This window comes from Adiantum capillus-veneris, chromosome 2 (assembly GCF_014529385.1).
Source record: "Adiantum capillus-veneris isolate H3 chromosome 2, ASM1452938v2, whole genome shotgun sequence".
Lineage (NCBI taxonomy): Eukaryota > Viridiplantae > Streptophyta > Polypodiopsida > Polypodiales > Pteridaceae > Adiantum > Adiantum capillus-veneris.
This window is the reverse complement of record NC_140932.1, coordinates 8,892,100-8,910,496: the sequence shown is the minus strand read 5'-3', so window position 1 is coordinate 8,910,496 and position 18,397 is coordinate 8,892,100. Positions and strand designations below refer to the sequence as shown.

Below are 18,397 nucleotides of genomic sequence, written 5' to 3'. Positions count from 1 at the left end.
ACTTTAGGTGAGTGCCCAATATCTGCAATGGATTTACCGAGTGAATCAGTGGACAAAGCATCGTCTTCGAAACATCACTTCTATTGCTTCAAAGAGATAAGAGAGAGAAATAGACAAGATATATGTGTAGATGTATAGAAGGAAAAGGGTCATAGTGATTTAGAGTTCTCATTATCTTTGTGTAATACTAACTTCCATAGTGGTTCCCAAAGTGAGATATTTAATATGTGTTTTACAATGCATAAATAGTAATTATCAATTTAATGTGTCATTTGTTCCCCAAGAGCAAAACTCGTATGTGGAACTCACAAGGCTTTTGAGAACCTTTTAAGATGCTTAGAAATAATGAAACAAGTGGAGCTATTCCCATGCTTCACAAAGCCCTTTCAAGTGTTCAATACTTCAAGATCCTATCCAAGGTTTCTAAAATCAAGTGAATGCTTGGCTCCATAGAAAGAAAGAAGCAAGAGGAGCAAGTGGTAGAAGATTTGAATTAGACCCCCTTTTACAGCTCATGCTTTCCAAGGTTTGCGACCGGGCCTTTGAACCAATACCTTGCACTCACAAGCCAAGTAGCAATGCACAACGCTGCCACACCTCCCACTGCCACTGGTGCATAGTTAAGATTCTTGCTTGTGACCGGATATTGCACTGGCAAAGAGAACAACACTGTGATTACTACAACCCACGCCACAGCTACCCACCCACATATCATACCAAACACACCCAGCTTGAGTGGCCCGCCGATAAACGACTTTCGTGCTATCGTGACTCGCAACAATGATGGAATTGCGTAAGTGATGTATATGGCTATTGTGGCAATCGACACCAAAGCTTGAAAAGCTACAAAGCTCCCGAGAGACTGCACAAAACAAGAGCTTCAGTACAAGCTTCCAAATTTGTCCCACATGAGTGAAATTTTAATTTCATAGTGTATCACAATGAGAAAAAGGTATCAGTACCACAAAATCAATGTCAGCTTCATATGCACCAAAATGTGGACTCTCTTTTCTACTGCTGAAAAAAACTACATAACATGCATGGGGAGCATCGATTTGCAAACGAACAGTACCGTTAATGCCAGCATGAATGCGATTGTTGCACATAACCACACTGCATTCACAGGGACGTCCCACCTATTCACCGAATGCCAAAGCCTTGAAAGAGGCATTGCCTCATCTCTTGAGAAACCATAAATGATCCTTCATGACAACTCACAAGAGCTTCAGTCAAAAAATGTTTTTTTCTGATGTACAATGTTTTTTGTTCCAGGTCCAAAAGACGCATTATTCAGCACCATAAGGATAGTTCACCATCCAATAAGATTGATACTCGATCATCATTTTCAAAAAATTTCTTGGCCAAGCTATAAAATGCAAAGCAGACTCTAAAATCATTATATTTCCTCTCATGGCACTAAAGTCTCAATGAGTACAATGAATACCCATGCAAGCTATGCACTTTGCTCTCTCAGTGTGTGTGTGTGTGTGTGTGTGTGTGAATCGGCATTTGCATCAAATAAAAAACAACGGGACAACTCAGAGATCTTTACTGACCTTGAGGTGGCCGTCATTGCACCCATGCCGGAAAAAAACACGGCAAGTGCTGCTACTCCCAAGCAAAAAATACCTCCGATTCCAGACCCAAATCTATTCTTAAATGCATCATAAAATACTTGAGCGATGGCATTGCCATTTGCATCGTTTGCAGGGTCTATTACATGGTTCAAATCGGTGACAGCAAATGTGATACCCAACAGATATCCCCACCCCACCACTATGGACACAGCAACTGAGCTTATAATGGTGTAAGGACCACTTTTGTCAGATAATTTTGCTTCCTCTGACTATAAAGGTCAACAAAGAAACATGAGAAGCATTAGCAGCGGAATTCGCTAATCTTTTCCAGCTGAACAAATGAGAAGAACAAAAAGCAAGCAGTGTTAAATTATTACCATGTGAGCTGCAGCATCGTATCCCGCAAGAGTGTACTGACTCATAAGAAGACCCAAAAAGAAGACATATGGGCTGCTGTGTATTTGAAAAGAGGATTCCTTGTTGAAATGCTGAAAAACAAATTTAGCACTTGCCCTTGTTGAAGACACCAACGGTATAAGAAACATCAGCACGAAGACTCCTGGAGAAATGAATGAAAGTTATTTAATGAATTTGTATGTGCAGCAACATTATAGAGGAGACTATGAATCCGTATATGATGGAGCCATTGTTTAAAAAGAAACATTATGTGCATTCTTACCGATAATATTCCATGCAGCTGCAAACATTCCAACATAGGCAAGCCAACCAATGGGAATGCTGTTCAGAGCAGCATGAAGTAAAAGAATGCCTCCACAAATACCTAATACCTCATACTTTGATAGCATGTATCCTCCACCGTTGGCACCTCCAGTGCTAAGTAAAATGATAGTTTGAATGAGCACAGCAACATAATAGTCAATGCTCGCAATCGCAGACCACTGTGATCCAATTGATAGGCAGCAGCTTCTTAGATTGCAATTAGAAAGCACATAGGTCACTGCGGAACTATTTTAGCAAGGTATCTGACAAGGAGATATGAGCTCCTTTGACAGGCAAAACACAAATACATGCACCCATGCAAACAACCTCCACGACCATCTCACACTCGGTTGAAATAACACACCTGCGCAACAATGTTGAACCTGAAAATATCAGAGCATGATAAGCTACTGCAGTGCCCATGAAGAGGTAAATTGCTAAATAACTAACAACGCATGTTATCTCACTATGGCTATTCATATTTTACAGGAAGAATAAAACAAAGGTTTACACGCCCCCTCCGTGGTCCAACAGGGACTTTTCTCTTTGCCTCTGAGCTTTCCAACAGCATGAGTTAACATTGCATCCCTACAAACTAACTGCCTTTCTTTTTCTTTTGGTGGGGGTGTTCAGCTCTTTTTTATCTTTCATTTCCTGCACATGCAAGCAGGAAGGGGGGGATCAGAGGGGATCATTGAACCTAGCCTGTGCCAGCTAGACGCGCGGTAGTCTGATGCACAAGTTTCAGCATTCCAATGAGCTCTAGAATGCGACCGACAAAGTCTTTCTTGTGCAGAAAATCCTGTCACATGGTTTTCGTCCTGGCTCAATCCTGTACTTATCTACAGTGAGCGAGCAATAATATTCCGATTCAAGAATCAAGAGGGGCCTTCAAGCTAATTATGAAAGAAAAATAAACACAAACTACTACTAGAGAATTTGAAATGACCTTAAAGAAAAACTGCAGTAGAGACAAACATCTGTACCAGCCCGTCATCCACGCTGCAAAAGGACCCCACTCTTTGCCAGCAAGTTGGTAGCTCCAAAAATAGAGACCTCCAGTAGTGGGATATGCAGAGCATATCTCTGCCAGGGAAACAGCAACAAACATGCTAAAGAAACTCACAATGAGCCATCCATACGTCATGGAGACCGGACCTCCGTAAGAAAGCCCCGTGTTGTACAATATGGTGACTACACCCAGAATAGAAATGATGGAGAAGGATAGGGCCAAGTTATGCAGCAGCCTGCACAATCAAGCGAATGTCAATTCAACTAGAGCTTCGAAAACACACACATCCTTCGTTTCTTCCTACCATTAGAAGTGACTAACTTCATGGCAATTGCAGATAAATGTTCATGATTTTCATCTCAACTTCAAAACAAACCTGAAGTGGTTAAAGGTGCTCATTCTTTGTGGTTTTATGAGCCTAAAACAAAACTATGGGAGCATTCTAAGCTCTGGTTAACCTCCATATCTTCTAACAGCGAACAAATTACCATCTGCACAAAATCACTCCCAGACGCCGTCAAGAAAGAGGCCGCCTTCAACGTACTATAAGTATATCAGAGCATTCTTCAGGGCTAAACATGGCGTTCGAACGCGCAAGAGCCAAGAGGGAGCTGTACTCACAAGAGCTGAAGAGTAGAGATGGTACTTACGAGAGCTCACGTTTGAGCTCCTGCTTGTATCCGAGTTCTTTGAGGCGCTGCTCGCCTGAGTCCACCTTCACCTTCTCCACATCCATAGCTGAGCGGCCTTTTCGCAGGAGTTTCTCCACAAAGTCAACAAGTTTGTCGTGGGTCTGTGATTATATTTCTGGCTTGGAGAGTTGAGTTAGCCATACTTTGAATGAATGTTTTGAGTGATGATTTAGACTTGGATGTTATTTGTGTTTTAAAATATTAAATGGATCTTTTTATTGCACCTTTCATTTCACATCCCCACATGGCTTGACTTCTCATGCATTCTATTCTTTTACAATGCTAAAGTAAAGCTCCACCTTGCATAATTTTGCTTGCATAATTTTAGTAAATTATATGCATATATATATATATATATATATATATATATATATATATATATATATATATATGTGTGTATCTTTTTTTTTTATAAGAAATATATGTGTGTGCATCATACATAGATGCACACACATATATTTCTTATAAAAAAAAAAGATACACACATATATATATATATATATATATATATATATATATATATATATATGTATATGTATATATCAAGGAGAAAATTATGATAAAAGGAAGAAAAATTGTTGAAGTATGTGAAAACTTAGTTCAAAAATCTTACAAATTTTAAAAATTTTGTTAGTATTTTTGGCTTGCTTCAAGGACGAAATTCAGTTGCTTAATAAAAGAGACATTCTAGAACAATGCTTCACCTTATATGATTTTAGTTAGACTTAACTTAATGATTTTATCACTTTCTTATTGGTTTAGAAAGCCATCTTGGCCCTTTCACTTGTTTGTTCATCCAATGTTTAAAGTATACTTCTATAGCAGTTTTGCCCACCAAAGTGTGAGGGGGTGGTCACGCGAGGCACATGTACTAGTAATAGATAAATGTGCAAGTGGCTACAAACCCAACTCTATGGTCATGCAAGGTTCATTAGGGGATATTCGGTGCCACCTGGAGGTAAAAGATCCGCCTGCAATTGATTGTGTTCGTATTTTAAAATTCTCCACGCTTTTAGTAGCTAACAAATTTTTGACGCAAGGCATCGTTGCATTCTGAAGCAGCCTGCAAGTTTGCAGCGACATAGGCTCCAAATTTTTTGGCAGTGCCAACATGTAGAAGTTGGGTGGCGCCACGCAATGTGCTCATCCTGTGCATTTAATTCGGTGGCCAATTATCTTTTGCAATTGCACCAATTTTGGCATAGTTACAATGTTGCATGCCTAGTTGAACGGAACCATCTCAATTATTAGTGAGTGACCACGAACAAGGCTCAGTTATCCGCCCAAATAACTGATATCAGCCTTGTGTGACCATTGTCCAACAATGCAATAAACTTTCAAGGATTGCCAATTCACATGGAATGGCAAAGTTTACAATGCCATTCCAAATACGCTCGAAGTCACGTGGCGCTCTCTATAAGCGGTATTAATCAAAACTAGGGCCAGGTTTCACTTTTCAAAAATGATAAATTGCAAAGAAAATCCCATAACTAGGTTTCCCACTTGGTTTAAGAACAAGGGCCATGCCGCCAGGCAATTCAAGAGAATGCCCATATATGTAGACAATATATGCTAAATATCAAATGTCCCAATGGTCCGTCAATTTTTGGCTTCATCGTTACATTGACATCCGTGCAATTTCCTTGCGTGTCGTGACACTTTCAATGCCTCTTGATTGGTGGATGGTCGTCAAATTCTAATGTTGGCTTAGTCTCACTAACACTGGTGCCACTCATGCTGACACCAAATGGTCTAGGAAGAGCTAGGATAATGCCTCACTGGAATCAAAAGAAGGGCATGGACCTAAGAGCAGTGCATGAAGTAGAAAAGTGTGGGATTGCAAGCATGAAGATCTAGGATGATTCCTCACATGGCATGCTTGCAGTCCCACACTTTTCTACTTTATGCACTGCTCTTGGTTCCATGCCCTTCTTTTGATAGCCTCATCGATTTCTGATCTCACTTTGGTCTTGGAGTCCATGTCCATCTTCTCACTACCTATCACATTGGTAATCTTTGGTACTAGCTCTTGTCGGTTTTGTGCCAAGTATGGAGCTGGTATCCAGCTCTCACGTAAAATCGATGTTTTCCAAAATCGGTGTTACCTCTGGTTCATATACTTAAGCCACATACCATCTGGGTAACTTGAGCCTCACTTCCTTTTGCTCGACCTACTTGACTGCAACCGGTTCATCTTGACTGGTTTGTGGGGTTGACTCCAACCCTCTAGTGACCGAAGCTCAACTTCTTGTTACAGCTAATACTGGGTAACTATTATCAAGTTCATTCAACTCCTGTTGGGGGCAATCGTAGCATAGCCTAATCAACCCAAGACCAACAAAGTTATCAATCCCAAGATCGGCAACCCGGCTAAGGCATGGAAGCACGTGTTAAGAAATAAGACGTAGCTAAATAGATAATTGAGTAGATTACTTAATGGAGAGAGACAGATTTATATACACGAGATTATAGAGTAGAGAGAGAGAGAGAGAGTACACACGATATACGTGGTTCACCCAATGTGGGCTATGTCCACGGGAAAGCAGCCACTCAATGGCTTTAGTACTTCAAAACAAGAAGTAGTTTACAAAGGGATTATACCCTTAATGGAGCTCCCGCCTTGCTTCACTCTCACCACCTCATACTCACCTTGTTGCATCAACTTCACACACTATCAAATGTGTGTAGAAATGGCCTCCTTTTATAGGCCAAAAGGGCTGCCCTCTCTTATGAGAGACAGCCATGTGTAGCCACCCTTGTGCGAATAAGTCCAAATCGGACCCTCCAATTTGCCCATGTGTGTCCGCCCCTGAGAAGACAAGTCCGCTTTTGAATTCGGCCACCGGCCACCGGCCATTGACTTCCGACCACCGGCCACCGGCCATTGACTTCCGACCACCGGCCATCGGCCATTGACTACCGGCCACCGACCAACCGACCGGTTGTTTTCCGACCACTTTCCGGCCGCCGTCCGGCCATAATATTCCGGCGAAAAAAAAAGTCTCGGGGGCGGAGGCCCCCGAGGCCTTTAAAGTTGCCCTTGATTCTTGTCCGTGAAAATTTTGGTTTCCGGTGAGTGATTTTCCTTCACACACGATGGCTTCTCCTCATAATGGGGGCCTTACAAATGTGCGCTTTTACCACAGAAAATTACAAGGGTAAATCATGCTCCATACTTAACAATCTCCCACTTGGAGACTGATCTCCAAACCAAACCTGTGACTGCTTTCCATTCTGGCTTCTTATCCTTGAATGCCGATTGAAGATGAGCAAAAGCTCAACTTCTCCTTGTTGACCACCTTTGTAAACATGTCTGCAGGATTTTCACTTGTATGCACCTTTCCTAGCTTTAGCTGTCCCTCTTCCAAAAGAGTGCGTATGAAGTGATATCTCACCTCAATGTGCTTTGTCCTTGAATGAAAAGCTGAGTTCTTCGCAAGATGGATAGCGCTTTGGCTATCACTGTACAAGACACAATTGTCTTATTTGAATCCAAGCTCTTCTAAGAATCTGTGAAGCCACAGAATTTCTTTGCTTGCCTCTGTCATTGCTACATACTCTGCTTCCGTGGTAGAAAGTGAAACCACTTTCTGCAGCTTTGAAGCCCAGCTTACTGCTGTGCCTCCAACCGTGAACACATAGCCAGTAGTGCTCCTTCGAGTATCTTTGTCACCACCCATATCTGCATCAGCATACCCTTCTAGAAAAATATCAGTTCCTCCAAAATACAAAGCATTTGTTGTTGTCCCTTTTAGATACCTAAGTATCTACTTCACAGCTTGCCAATGCTCTTTACCTGGGTTGTCCATGAACCTACTCACAACTCCCACTGCATGTGCAATGTCTGGCCTTGTCCAGACCATAGCATACATTAGAGAACCTACCGCTGCAGCATATGGAACTTTAGACATATAGGCTATCTCCTCTTGTGTCTTTGGACACATATCCTTCGTTAGTTTAAAATGACCAGCCAAAGGTGTAGAAACTGGTTTTGCATTTTGCATTGCAAACCTTTTTAGTACCTTCTTGATGTAATCTTCTTGAGATAGCTTTATTGTCTTCTTCGTCGTGTCCCTTGATATTTTCATACCAAGTATCCTCTTTGCAGCACCTAAATCTTTCATTGAAAAAGATTTGGACAGCTCCTCTTTTAGGTCTTTGATGTCCTGCATGTTAGCACTTGCAATCAACATGTCATCAACATACAACATTAGGATGATGAATTTCCCATCTCCCAAATTCTTCGTGTAGACGCAGTGATCCGAGTTGCATCTTGTGAATCCATGATCCAACATCCATCGATCAAACTTCAAGTACCATTGTCTTGATACTTGCTTTAAACCATACAAGCTCTTCTTTAATCTGCAAACCATTTTCTCCTTACCTTTTACTTCATACCCCTTTGGTTGAAGCATGTAGATTTCCTCCTCTAAGTCACCGTGAGGGAATGCCGTATTTACATCCATTTGCTCGAGATTTAGATCATGAGCAGCCACAAGGCTTAAGACAAGCCTAATTGAGTTCATTTTTACAACAGGAGAAAATATTTCATTGAAGTCAATACCTTTCTTTTGAGAAAAACCTTTTACCACAAGCCTAGACTTGTACCTTTTCTTCCCACCTTCTTCTTCCTTTAGCTTGTACACCCATTTGTTTTGAAGTGCCCGCTTACCTTTAGGCAACTCAACCAACTCCCATGTTTGGTTGCGATGTAGTGAGTCCATCTCCACTTGCATGCTCTTCGTCCATTCTTCTTTGGATTCATGTTGCATAGCTTCTTCATATGATTCCGGCTCTCCAGAATCTGAGATCAAGAGATGGTTGAAGGAAGGAACAAACCTTTCTGGAGGTCTACTTGCTCTTGTAGATCTTCGGGGAATAGGTTGAGGCTCCTCATTTGGTTGACGTTGTTGCACATTGTCACCGTTTGCAGTCCTTGAGTCTTCACCGTCCTCAAGCTCCATGTACTCATCACCTGTTTCTTTTGTTTGTTTTCTTTCCAAGTAATCTTTGTACATATTTTGTTCGTTAAAAATTACATCCCTACTCCTTAAGATTTTACCATCTTCAGGATTCCATAGGCGATACCCAAAGTCTCCTTCTCCATAGCCAATGAAGAAACACTTTTTGGACTTTGCATCTAACTTTGATCTTAGGCTTCTATCTATGTGCATGAAAGCCTCACACCCAAACACTTTGAGAAATGCATAATTCACCGGTTTACCTGTCCATGCCTCTTCTGGAACTCCCCCATCCAATGCCGTTGAGGGTGACCGATTGATTAAGTACACAGACGTACTTACAGCTTCCGCCCAAAGTTCAAGCGGTAGTCCTGCATGTAGCCGCATGCTTCGTGCTCGTTCCATGATTGTCCTGTTCATCCTTTCCGAAATCCCATTTTGTTGAGGTGTCCTTGGGGTTGTCCTTTGCCTCCGAATTCCATTGCTAGCACAAAAGCTTTCAAAAGCTTGGCTGCAATATTCACCTCCATTGTCGGATCTGAGGCATTTAACCTTGGTACCTGTTTCATTCTCCACAAAGGCTTTCCACCTTTGAAATATGGAAAATACATCGGATTTATTCTTCATGACATAAACCCATGTTTTTCTAGTCGCATCGTCTATGAATGTTACATAGTACAATGAGCCACCAAGTGATGGTGTACTTGCAAGACCCCAAACATCAGAATGAACCAACTCAAGTTTTTTATTTTTTCTTTCATTTCCTTATTTTTAAAATTTTACCCTCTTTTGTTTACCATAAACACAATCTTCACAGAACTCTAAGTCCACTTCTTTCAAACCTGGTAGAAGCTTCTTTGTTTGAAGGATTTGCATTCCTTTGGCACTCATATGCCCAAGTCGGTAGTGCCACACCGCACTGTCAACTTCTGTAGTTGCTGCACAAGCTGAAGGTTGCGTGCTAACAGTACACAAGTAAAGTGTACCGACTTTTTCACCCTTGGCAACCACCAAAGATCCCTTTGAGATCTTCCACCGTTTGTTTCCGAATGCAATGTTGTGACCTTCATCGTCCAATTGTCCTGTAGAGATCAAATTTTTGCGAAGAGAAGGAACATGCCTAACATCTTTAAGCTTCCATTCATTTCCGTTAGCAGTTTTGACAGAAACTGTACCTTTGCCGACAATCTCACAAGCTTCATCATCTCCCAAGTATACATACCCAAAATTACCTTTGGTGTAGTCTTGGAAATGTTGCTTGTGTGGTGTCGCATGGAATGAAGCCCCGGAATCTACTATCCAGGAATTAGACACATTGTCTAATGAGAGAATTAGAGCATCTTGCTCTACTTTACCTGCCACATTGGCCTCCGATGTTGGCTTGTTTTCTTGAGACTCTGTCTCCTTCTTCTTCTTGAACCAGCAATCCTTCTTGACGTGGCCCTTCTTGCCGCAGTTCCAACATTCAAGAACTGACTTTGTGCGTGACTTGCTCCGCCTTGAGCGATCACGACCCTTTTGGTTTTTGAACCTCTCCTTAGGCCTTCCTCTTGTTTCCACTGATAGTGCAGCACTTGATGATTCTCCTGTGCTTCTCCTTCGCATTTCCTCGCTTAGAAGAACACCCACAACATCATCAAACTTAAGAGTATTTGTGCCAGAGATAGAATTACTTACAGCCATCACAAGGCTGTCCCAACTATCCGGTAGAGATGATAGTATAAGGAGAGCTCGCACTTCGTCATCGAAATTGATTTTCACTGATCGAAGTTGACTTATGTTTGTGTTAAAGTCATTTAGGTGTTCTGCAACTGAACCATTCTCTGCCATCTTTAGATTGAACAAGCGCTTCATAAGAAATACCTTATTGGATGCCGATGGTTTCTCGTAGAAGTCGTCAAGTGACTTCATCAAGTCCTCCGTGGTCTTCATCTCCGAAACATTGAAGGCCACCGTTGACGCCAAGCTTAACCGGATTGTTCCCAGTGCCTTTCGATCAAGGACAATCCATGCTTCATCTGCCATTGTTGTGGGCTTCTTCGCAAGACCGCCTAGTGGCAAATAGAGGTCCTTCTGGTAGAGATAGTCTTCAATCTGCATCTTCCAATGTTGGTAGTTTTTGCCGTTGAACTTCTCAATCTTGAGCTTCCCCTCCTCCGCCATAACTCCCACTCAATTCAAGGAATCCTTTCCTTGAGATAATTTAGCTACGAGCAAACCTTGCTCTGATACCAGTTGTTAGGAAATAAGACGTAGCTAAATAGATAATTGAGTAGATTACTTAATGGAGAGAGACAGATTTATATACACGAGATTATAGAGTAGAGAGAGAGAGAGAGTACACACGATATACGTGGTTCACCCAATGTGGGCTACGTCCACGGGAAAGCAGCCACTCAATGGCTTTAGTACTTCAAAACAAGAAGTAGTTTACAAAGGGATTATACCCTTAATGGAGCTCCCGCCTTGCTTCACTCTCACCACCTCATACTCACCTTGTTGCATCAACTTCACACACTATCAAATGTGTGTAGAAATGGCCTCCTTTTATAGGCCAAAAGGGCTGCCCTCTCTTATGAGAGACAGCCATGTGTAGCCACCCTTGTGCGAATAAGTCCAAATCGGACCCTCCAATCCGCCCATGTGTGTCCGCCCCTGAGAAGACAAGTCCGCTTTTGAATTCGGCCACCGGCCATTGACTTCCGACCACCGGCCATCGGCCATTGACTACCGGCCACCGACCAACCGACCGGTTGTTTTCCGACCACTTTCCGGCCGCCGTCCGGCCATAATATTCCGGCGAAAAAAAAAGTCTCGGGGGCCTCCGCCCCCAAGGCCTTTAAAGTTGCCCCTGATTCTTGTCCATGAAAATTTTGGTTTCCGGTGAGTGATTTTCCTTCACGCACGATGGCTTCTCCTCATAATGGGGGCCTTACAAATGTGCGCTTTTACCACAGAAAATTACAGGGGTAAATCAAGCTCCATACTTAACAGCACGAGCATCGGATGTATCGAATGAGAGGATTCATGAGTATGCTCATCCAATGCAATAGACGTTAGTCATTAATCACTAACTCTAATCACATAATCAACCAAGCATCACCTACATACATTAAGTACACCGAAGTCCGACTTACCATAGACTAGAATCTCTAAGCACACACAAATTGCATTGGTGTTGGCCTCTCCAATCACCACATGCCAATCAAGGAACTTCATCAAAAGCTACACACACAAGGTGAATGGTGCTAGAGTTTCATAAAACCTATCCACATACAAGCAAACAATAGGGCACATACACTAATTACAAGATTAAGAACCAACTTAATCAACCTAATTAGCGGTGTTACAAATCGAATGCTCATAGAAGGATAAGAGTGGTTAATAAGTAAGAAGTCATCATACATACTCAAATTTAGAATAATAAGAAAGATGAAACTACTTTATGACATAATGGAATAGAAGAATTGAAACTAATGAGAAAGTGGAGATTAAATTAAGAAAGCTTCTCTAATTACAATGGATTAGCACTAGCCTCTTAAGCATGGGCATTAAGCTGAAGGCTAGGTCATCTATAGAGTGAATACTCAAGAGAGAGAGAGAGAGAGAGCTCTCAAAAATGGATCCTCAAGAGTGGATACTCAAGAATGAAGCATTCTTGCATAAAGGCTTCCTTATAAAGGCTTTCACCACAATCCCTTCTACTATGGTTTAAGCCCTCTAGGTAGCATATACAACTTTGGAACTCCCAATGAGCCCAAGACCTTATACAAAGTGAGTGGAAAATATTGTGCATATCCATAGCATATCTCCTTCTTGATGCATATTCGGTGTAGCCTGTGTCAGCCGCTGCTAACATTCATCCCTTCTTAATTTGGCGCACGTCCTCGTGTGCCAGTGAACCAAAACACGATGACATGGTAGAAAGCAAGTCCATGGAAGAAATGTTGAGCTGCAAATCATAAGAACAAGTAATGAGCATCAAAGGCCAACAAAGATAAAACATGAAGTACAATGAACAATCATGCAAAGTGAATTTTTTGCTTTTAAAATATGGGTGAATCATAGTAAAAAACTAGACAACATACAGCAAAAAAGACACCTAAACTATTGTGAAGATTAAACCACTTGAAATTCAGTTTTATGCATGAAACACAAGCAGTCAAACTTACTAGCCTAAAAACTATGTGACCAATCTTAATAAATCATTCAAGTCTATCATGTCTACGGGCTATAAAAAAACTCCTAATCTATTAGTATATTGTCACAGCTTTTTGAAGCTCATGAAAGTTTTGTTTTTTTCATTCATATAGCAAAATCATGGAAGGATTTCACCTATTCATGCTCTTTTGAGCATCCTTGAGCAATCATCCACTTTGTGTGGAGAAGTCTCTTGGTCTTTTTATTACAATCCAAGCTTTTTGAAGCTAAGTGTAAACACAAGCTCCAAAAGGCCTTTTATTGAAATCCGAAAACACACAAAAAACGTTAATGAAAACCTAAAGCTAGGGTCTTGCAAACCCGAATTTGCCAAAGGGAAAAAACCCAAGGAAAAAAAATGCCTTTGGTTATGCACATGATGCTCTTTGTAGCAAATTTATGCATACATAACAACCATGAGAGATAATGAGCTTCTATACAATTTTTACAATCTCTCATGCATGATTCAAAAGTTGATTAAGTGTTAGCTCACTTGAAATATGGAATTTAAAACAAGCAAAGAGCTAGAAATAATGCAACTTTGATGAAATGAAGTGGCTCTCAATAGTCAAATTTTACAATTTAAATCTCTCCAAAAAAGTTGGGTAAACACTTAGCTCAAATGAAAACATTTTCACTTTAGACCAAGCCATGAGCTAGCATGTATACAACTTTTAATCCAAAGAAATGGAATGGCTCTAAATAGCCAAGTTTTGCATTATTTTGCAATGATGACCCCTTTTTGGATTAATGAAAGTTCTTGTTGCCCACAACGCTTCAAAATGAAGCTCAATTGTTAGTGCTTTTAAGCATTTGTTCATTTAACACGAGCACTAAAAGAATGCTCAATCACAAGTCCGAAATTTTACTGCTCTCTCTTGATCATTCAAGAAGCTCAAATTTTAGTGCTATATAGGGGTTTTACATTAATATCAAGCACTAAAATGCAACAAGCAATACCAAGCCCAAACTTTAATGCACACTCTCAACCAAGCATCAATTTACTCTAAATGTAGCTCAAGATGAATCTTACATGCTTTTTTAAAAAGCGCTTGACATTTAGTATAATGAAAACTTCAAATCAAGCTGAGCACTAAACCATGCACAAGGCAAATTATTGATGCAAGTAAGGTCATTTGTGCATAGTCACAATTATATTACACACAATCAATGCCCACATTCGTGCTCTTAAACTAGCAAATATGGCATACATATCAATTGATGATGTGACTATTCATCTCTCTCAATTGCTCAATCAAGGCCATTCACCGTACCCCTTCAAAATAGAGCTCAACCATTAGTGATAAAAGCATTTGGTGTTCAAAATATGCACTAAAGATATCATAGCCAACGAAGCATACATTGTTTATGCATTCCATGCAAACAATCATCACAATGGAAATTCTCATGCTCTTAAGTAGCAGTTTTGACATTGGAGGCAAGAAAAGAGAGACAAAGTAGCATTGGTATTAAAAAAATCACCCAAATGATTAGCTCCTGCCCTCATGCATCGTTTGGCATACATAACAAAATAGCCTCATCCCGAAGAGCGGGCTTCGACTTCCACTCACTCAAATGATTACTACTTGTAAAAGCAGTGAATTTTTTCATTCATTTCTTTTAATCATGAGGCTAGATCAAAGCCTCGGCAACGATCGGTGAAATGTTTGTATGGGTTGAGGGTGGGAACACACATCAATGTCAAAAAATGCTAAGCTTAAAATTTTAAATTTTTATCTTTTTTTTATAGATATATATTTTTCCTGCTGCTGGCGACAGCCTGTGGAGACGAATCGGAGGTGACTGCGTGGGAGGAATGGTGGGTGCATGAGAGATATTGTGTGTGACTGGAGTGTGAGTGAGTGCATAATATCGAGCGGCTCGCGCCAGTATTGTGAAGTCACTGCTACGCCATTTTAGGTTGATAGTGTGTGTGTGTGTGTGTGTGTGTGTGTATGTGGGGTCTGAGTCAACGCAAGAGCAGTGCGTGTTAGGATGCACCATGGTGCAAGTGGGAAATGCAGATGGTGAAACAAATGGGCACCGAAGCATGTGAGCCAGTGTGTGTGTGTGAGTGTTGAGAGCCCGTCCAAGGCGGGACCAGCGAGCCAGGTGTGCGAGCAGCGGGTAGCGACAAGTGAATGCGAGTTCAACTGGCGTGTGTGGTTGTGCTTGTGGTCATGCTACAGAGGTGGGCTTAGTGGCAAGAACTGCAGCCTGAGCAGTGGGTAAGTGGGGTCACTGGGTGTACTGTGGAGCTATCGCAGTGCAAAACCCAACAATTTTCCTTGCTAGCGGCCATGCTGCGGACTTTTAGATGCTTGGCTCCATCGATGCTGACGAGCCCAAGATTTTCGGCTACAACATGACAAAATTGGAGCATGAAGCGGGCTTATCACAGCGAGGTTAACAGCCAGGGAGTAACTATCATGCCGAGTTGGAATTTTCAACAAGATGTGTATGTGGTTGGTGTGTTGTGAAGTTACACCAAGCCTGCGAGCGTGTTGTGTTGTGCAGTGTGCGAGCGTGTTGTGTTGTGCAGTCTGCGAGCAAACACGTGTTTGTGTGTGTGAGTAGTGTGTGGTGAGTGCCTTGAAGGCAAAAGATCAGGTGGGCGCCACTGGGCGGGCCCGATTTACAGGGGCAAGTGGGTCATGTGTGCGTTGGCAGGTAGCGCGCCATCTTCGAGCAAGTGGGCAACGGAAGTGCACAATAGAAGACGACAAGGCCACCAGGGGCAAAAAATAGATGTGTATAATATGGTCTTGGACTTTGAACTTTGAAGACATTTTGTTGTCGCTTTCCTGGCAGCCGATTGCTCTCACACACACATATTTTATAAACGCTGCTTTGGAGATTCAGAAGGCATGTTGGCATGAATATTATGTGCGTGACGAGTGTGTATGGTGAGCCTATCGAGGCGCAAGGAGAGAAAAAGAAATCATTCATTATAGAAATATGAGAGTGAATACGCAAATGCACATTATATGTGCTAACAAAGGCATTTTAATGTCGTAAGTGTTTTTCTTGTTCCAAAGTTGGTTCACATTTTTTTCGTAATTACAAATCCAGCTATTTGGTTTTTTTGCTAGTCATCAAAATGATTTCTCAAAATTATCCACCATAGCCTTTCAAGCACTCGCGAGTCGCAATTGATCGATTTGGCACCAATGTACATAAGCACATACACTTTTGTTGCAATTTTCTCCAATTATGAAGCCATAGATAATTTGATGCCCAATGTTCTTTCAAAACAATGAATACAAAATCCAAAAATGACTTCAAATCATGCATTGTATACACATAATGTAGTTCAATACTTCCAATTTGCCAAACCAAACTCAATTTTCAATCATTTCATCATGAGTTGTTCATATGACTGCCCACAATTAGGCAAACCCAATCGGCACAAAACATTGGCCAATTCAAACCTGAATTTTAATCATTGCAACTTGTGAGTTTCTCATATCCCTTATGCAAAATCACTCAAACCTAATTTAGGTTTGTGAAGCTACCCACATTTCATTATTGCATTTTCAAATGCACAAATCATTGAAATTCTTTATCACATCCATTTGAATTGGCATACAACTCAATGGTAATATAATCATTCTCAATTATGTGAATTGAGAATGATTCTTTATCGTTCTCAATGGTAATACAATCATTCTCAATTCTTTATCATATCCATTTGAATTGGCATACAATCAATGGTAATACAACTCAATGGTAATACAATCATTCTCAATTATGTGCAATTGACTCATTCATATCAATTGATTTGATGACACACACACAAAGGTTTAGGTCTATTCAATCATTATGACTAGTGAACAACACCAAAATCATTCATTCCAAATTGGATATCAAGCACCATTGCATAGGCACACACATTAGTGCATTTTTCCCATGTTCATCGAATTGATTCATCATTAGCATGGTAATGCACTAAAAATCTACATAATTGAGTACCAATTGAGTGATCTATCTCAATCTTTAAGCCAATTTGTGATCAAGTATTTGACCAAATTAATCATAATAATTGGTAAAAGATACCAATTATTCATTCACCCATTGGATTGCACCTGCCATTGATTGGCACACACACCCAAATTTAGGCCAAAGTTATATACAAAAAATACACCAATTGCACAATGAATTGATTTACACACTTAATTTTAGCAAATAATTAGCAACATTGAACCACATTAATCAATCAAGAATTGACATGAGCAAGTGAGTACACTTACATTGTAATCACACTCCAACCTATTTCTTTGCTCCACGCGAAGACACATCATTGCATACACAAGTGCGTGCACCATCAAATTGGCTCCAAAATTGACCATTGTAGGCCAAAAATCAAACACTCAAATCATCAAATTAAGCATAAATTAGCACAACTAACTTGATTAGAGTGATGATTCCACCTCTTATAAGGAGATTAATCATACATTACACATCAAATGTTAGCGGTTAGGTTAGCAAAGTTAGTCAAAGATTAGTAAAAATTAGCATGAAAATGAAGCGAAATTAGTAAAGGTTAGTATGAAATTAGTGAAATTGGGGGTTTGGGGTATTCATAACTCATAAATTAGCTTCAATTTCTTGCACAACATCATTAAATCAAACCAAAATTGAGTTACACACACTCAAAAACCAATGGAATTAGTAGTGAAATTACTCTATTCTAAACATCCTATACTCACTAGCTTAGGTTATCGATCCCCGGCAATGGCACCAAATGTTGGGGGCAATCGTAGCATAGCCTAATCAACCCAAGACCAACAAAATTATCAATCCTAGGATCGGCAACCCGGCTAGGGCATGGAAGCACGAGCATCGGATGTATCGAATGAGAGGATTCATGAGTATGCTCATCCAATGCAATAGAGGTTAGTCATTAATCATTCACTAACTCTAATCACACAATCAACCAAGCATCACCTACACACATTATGTCCACCGGAGTTCGACTTACCATAGACTATAATCTCTAAGCACACTAATGATAAGTACACATTAATTGCATTGGTGTTGGCCTCTCCAATCACCACATGCCAATCAAGGCACTTCATCAAAAGCTACACACACAAGGTGAATGGTGCTAGAGTTTCATAAAACCTATCCACACACAAGCAAACAATAGGACACACACACTAATTACAAGATTAAGAACCAAATTAATCAACTTAATTAGTGATGTTAAATATCGCAAATCGAATGCTCATAGAA

The 18,397-nt window shown here is 40.7% G+C and overlaps 1 protein-coding gene across 2 annotated transcripts; it reads right to left on the bottom strand.

Annotated features, from left to right (window-relative positions):
* Positions 1 to 200: 200 nt before the first annotated feature.
* On the bottom strand, positions 201 to 4,136 carry LOC147462352 (amino-acid permease BAT1 homolog). 2 transcript variants are annotated; one of them, XM_086483662.1, is made up of 8 exons: positions 3,960 to 4,136; positions 3,284 to 3,544; positions 2,662 to 2,680; positions 2,257 to 2,476; positions 1,955 to 2,136; positions 1,557 to 1,846; positions 1,073 to 1,202; positions 201 to 862 (listed from the first exon to the last, which is right to left on the bottom strand). In XM_086483662.1, the coding sequence occupies exons 1-8, from the start codon at positions 4,043 to 4,045 to the stop codon at positions 506 to 508; spliced, it is 1,545 nt and encodes a 514-aa protein (XP_086339788.1). In that variant the 5' UTR covers positions 4,046 to 4,136; the 3' UTR covers positions 201 to 505. The 2 variants fall into 2 exon arrangements, with proteins under 2 accessions (XP_086339788.1, XP_086339780.1); XM_086483654.1 differs by lacking the exon at positions 2,662 to 2,680 and having other exon boundaries at positions 3,247 to 3,544; positions 3,960 to 4,135.
* Positions 4,137 to 18,397: the final 14,261 nt, after the last annotated feature.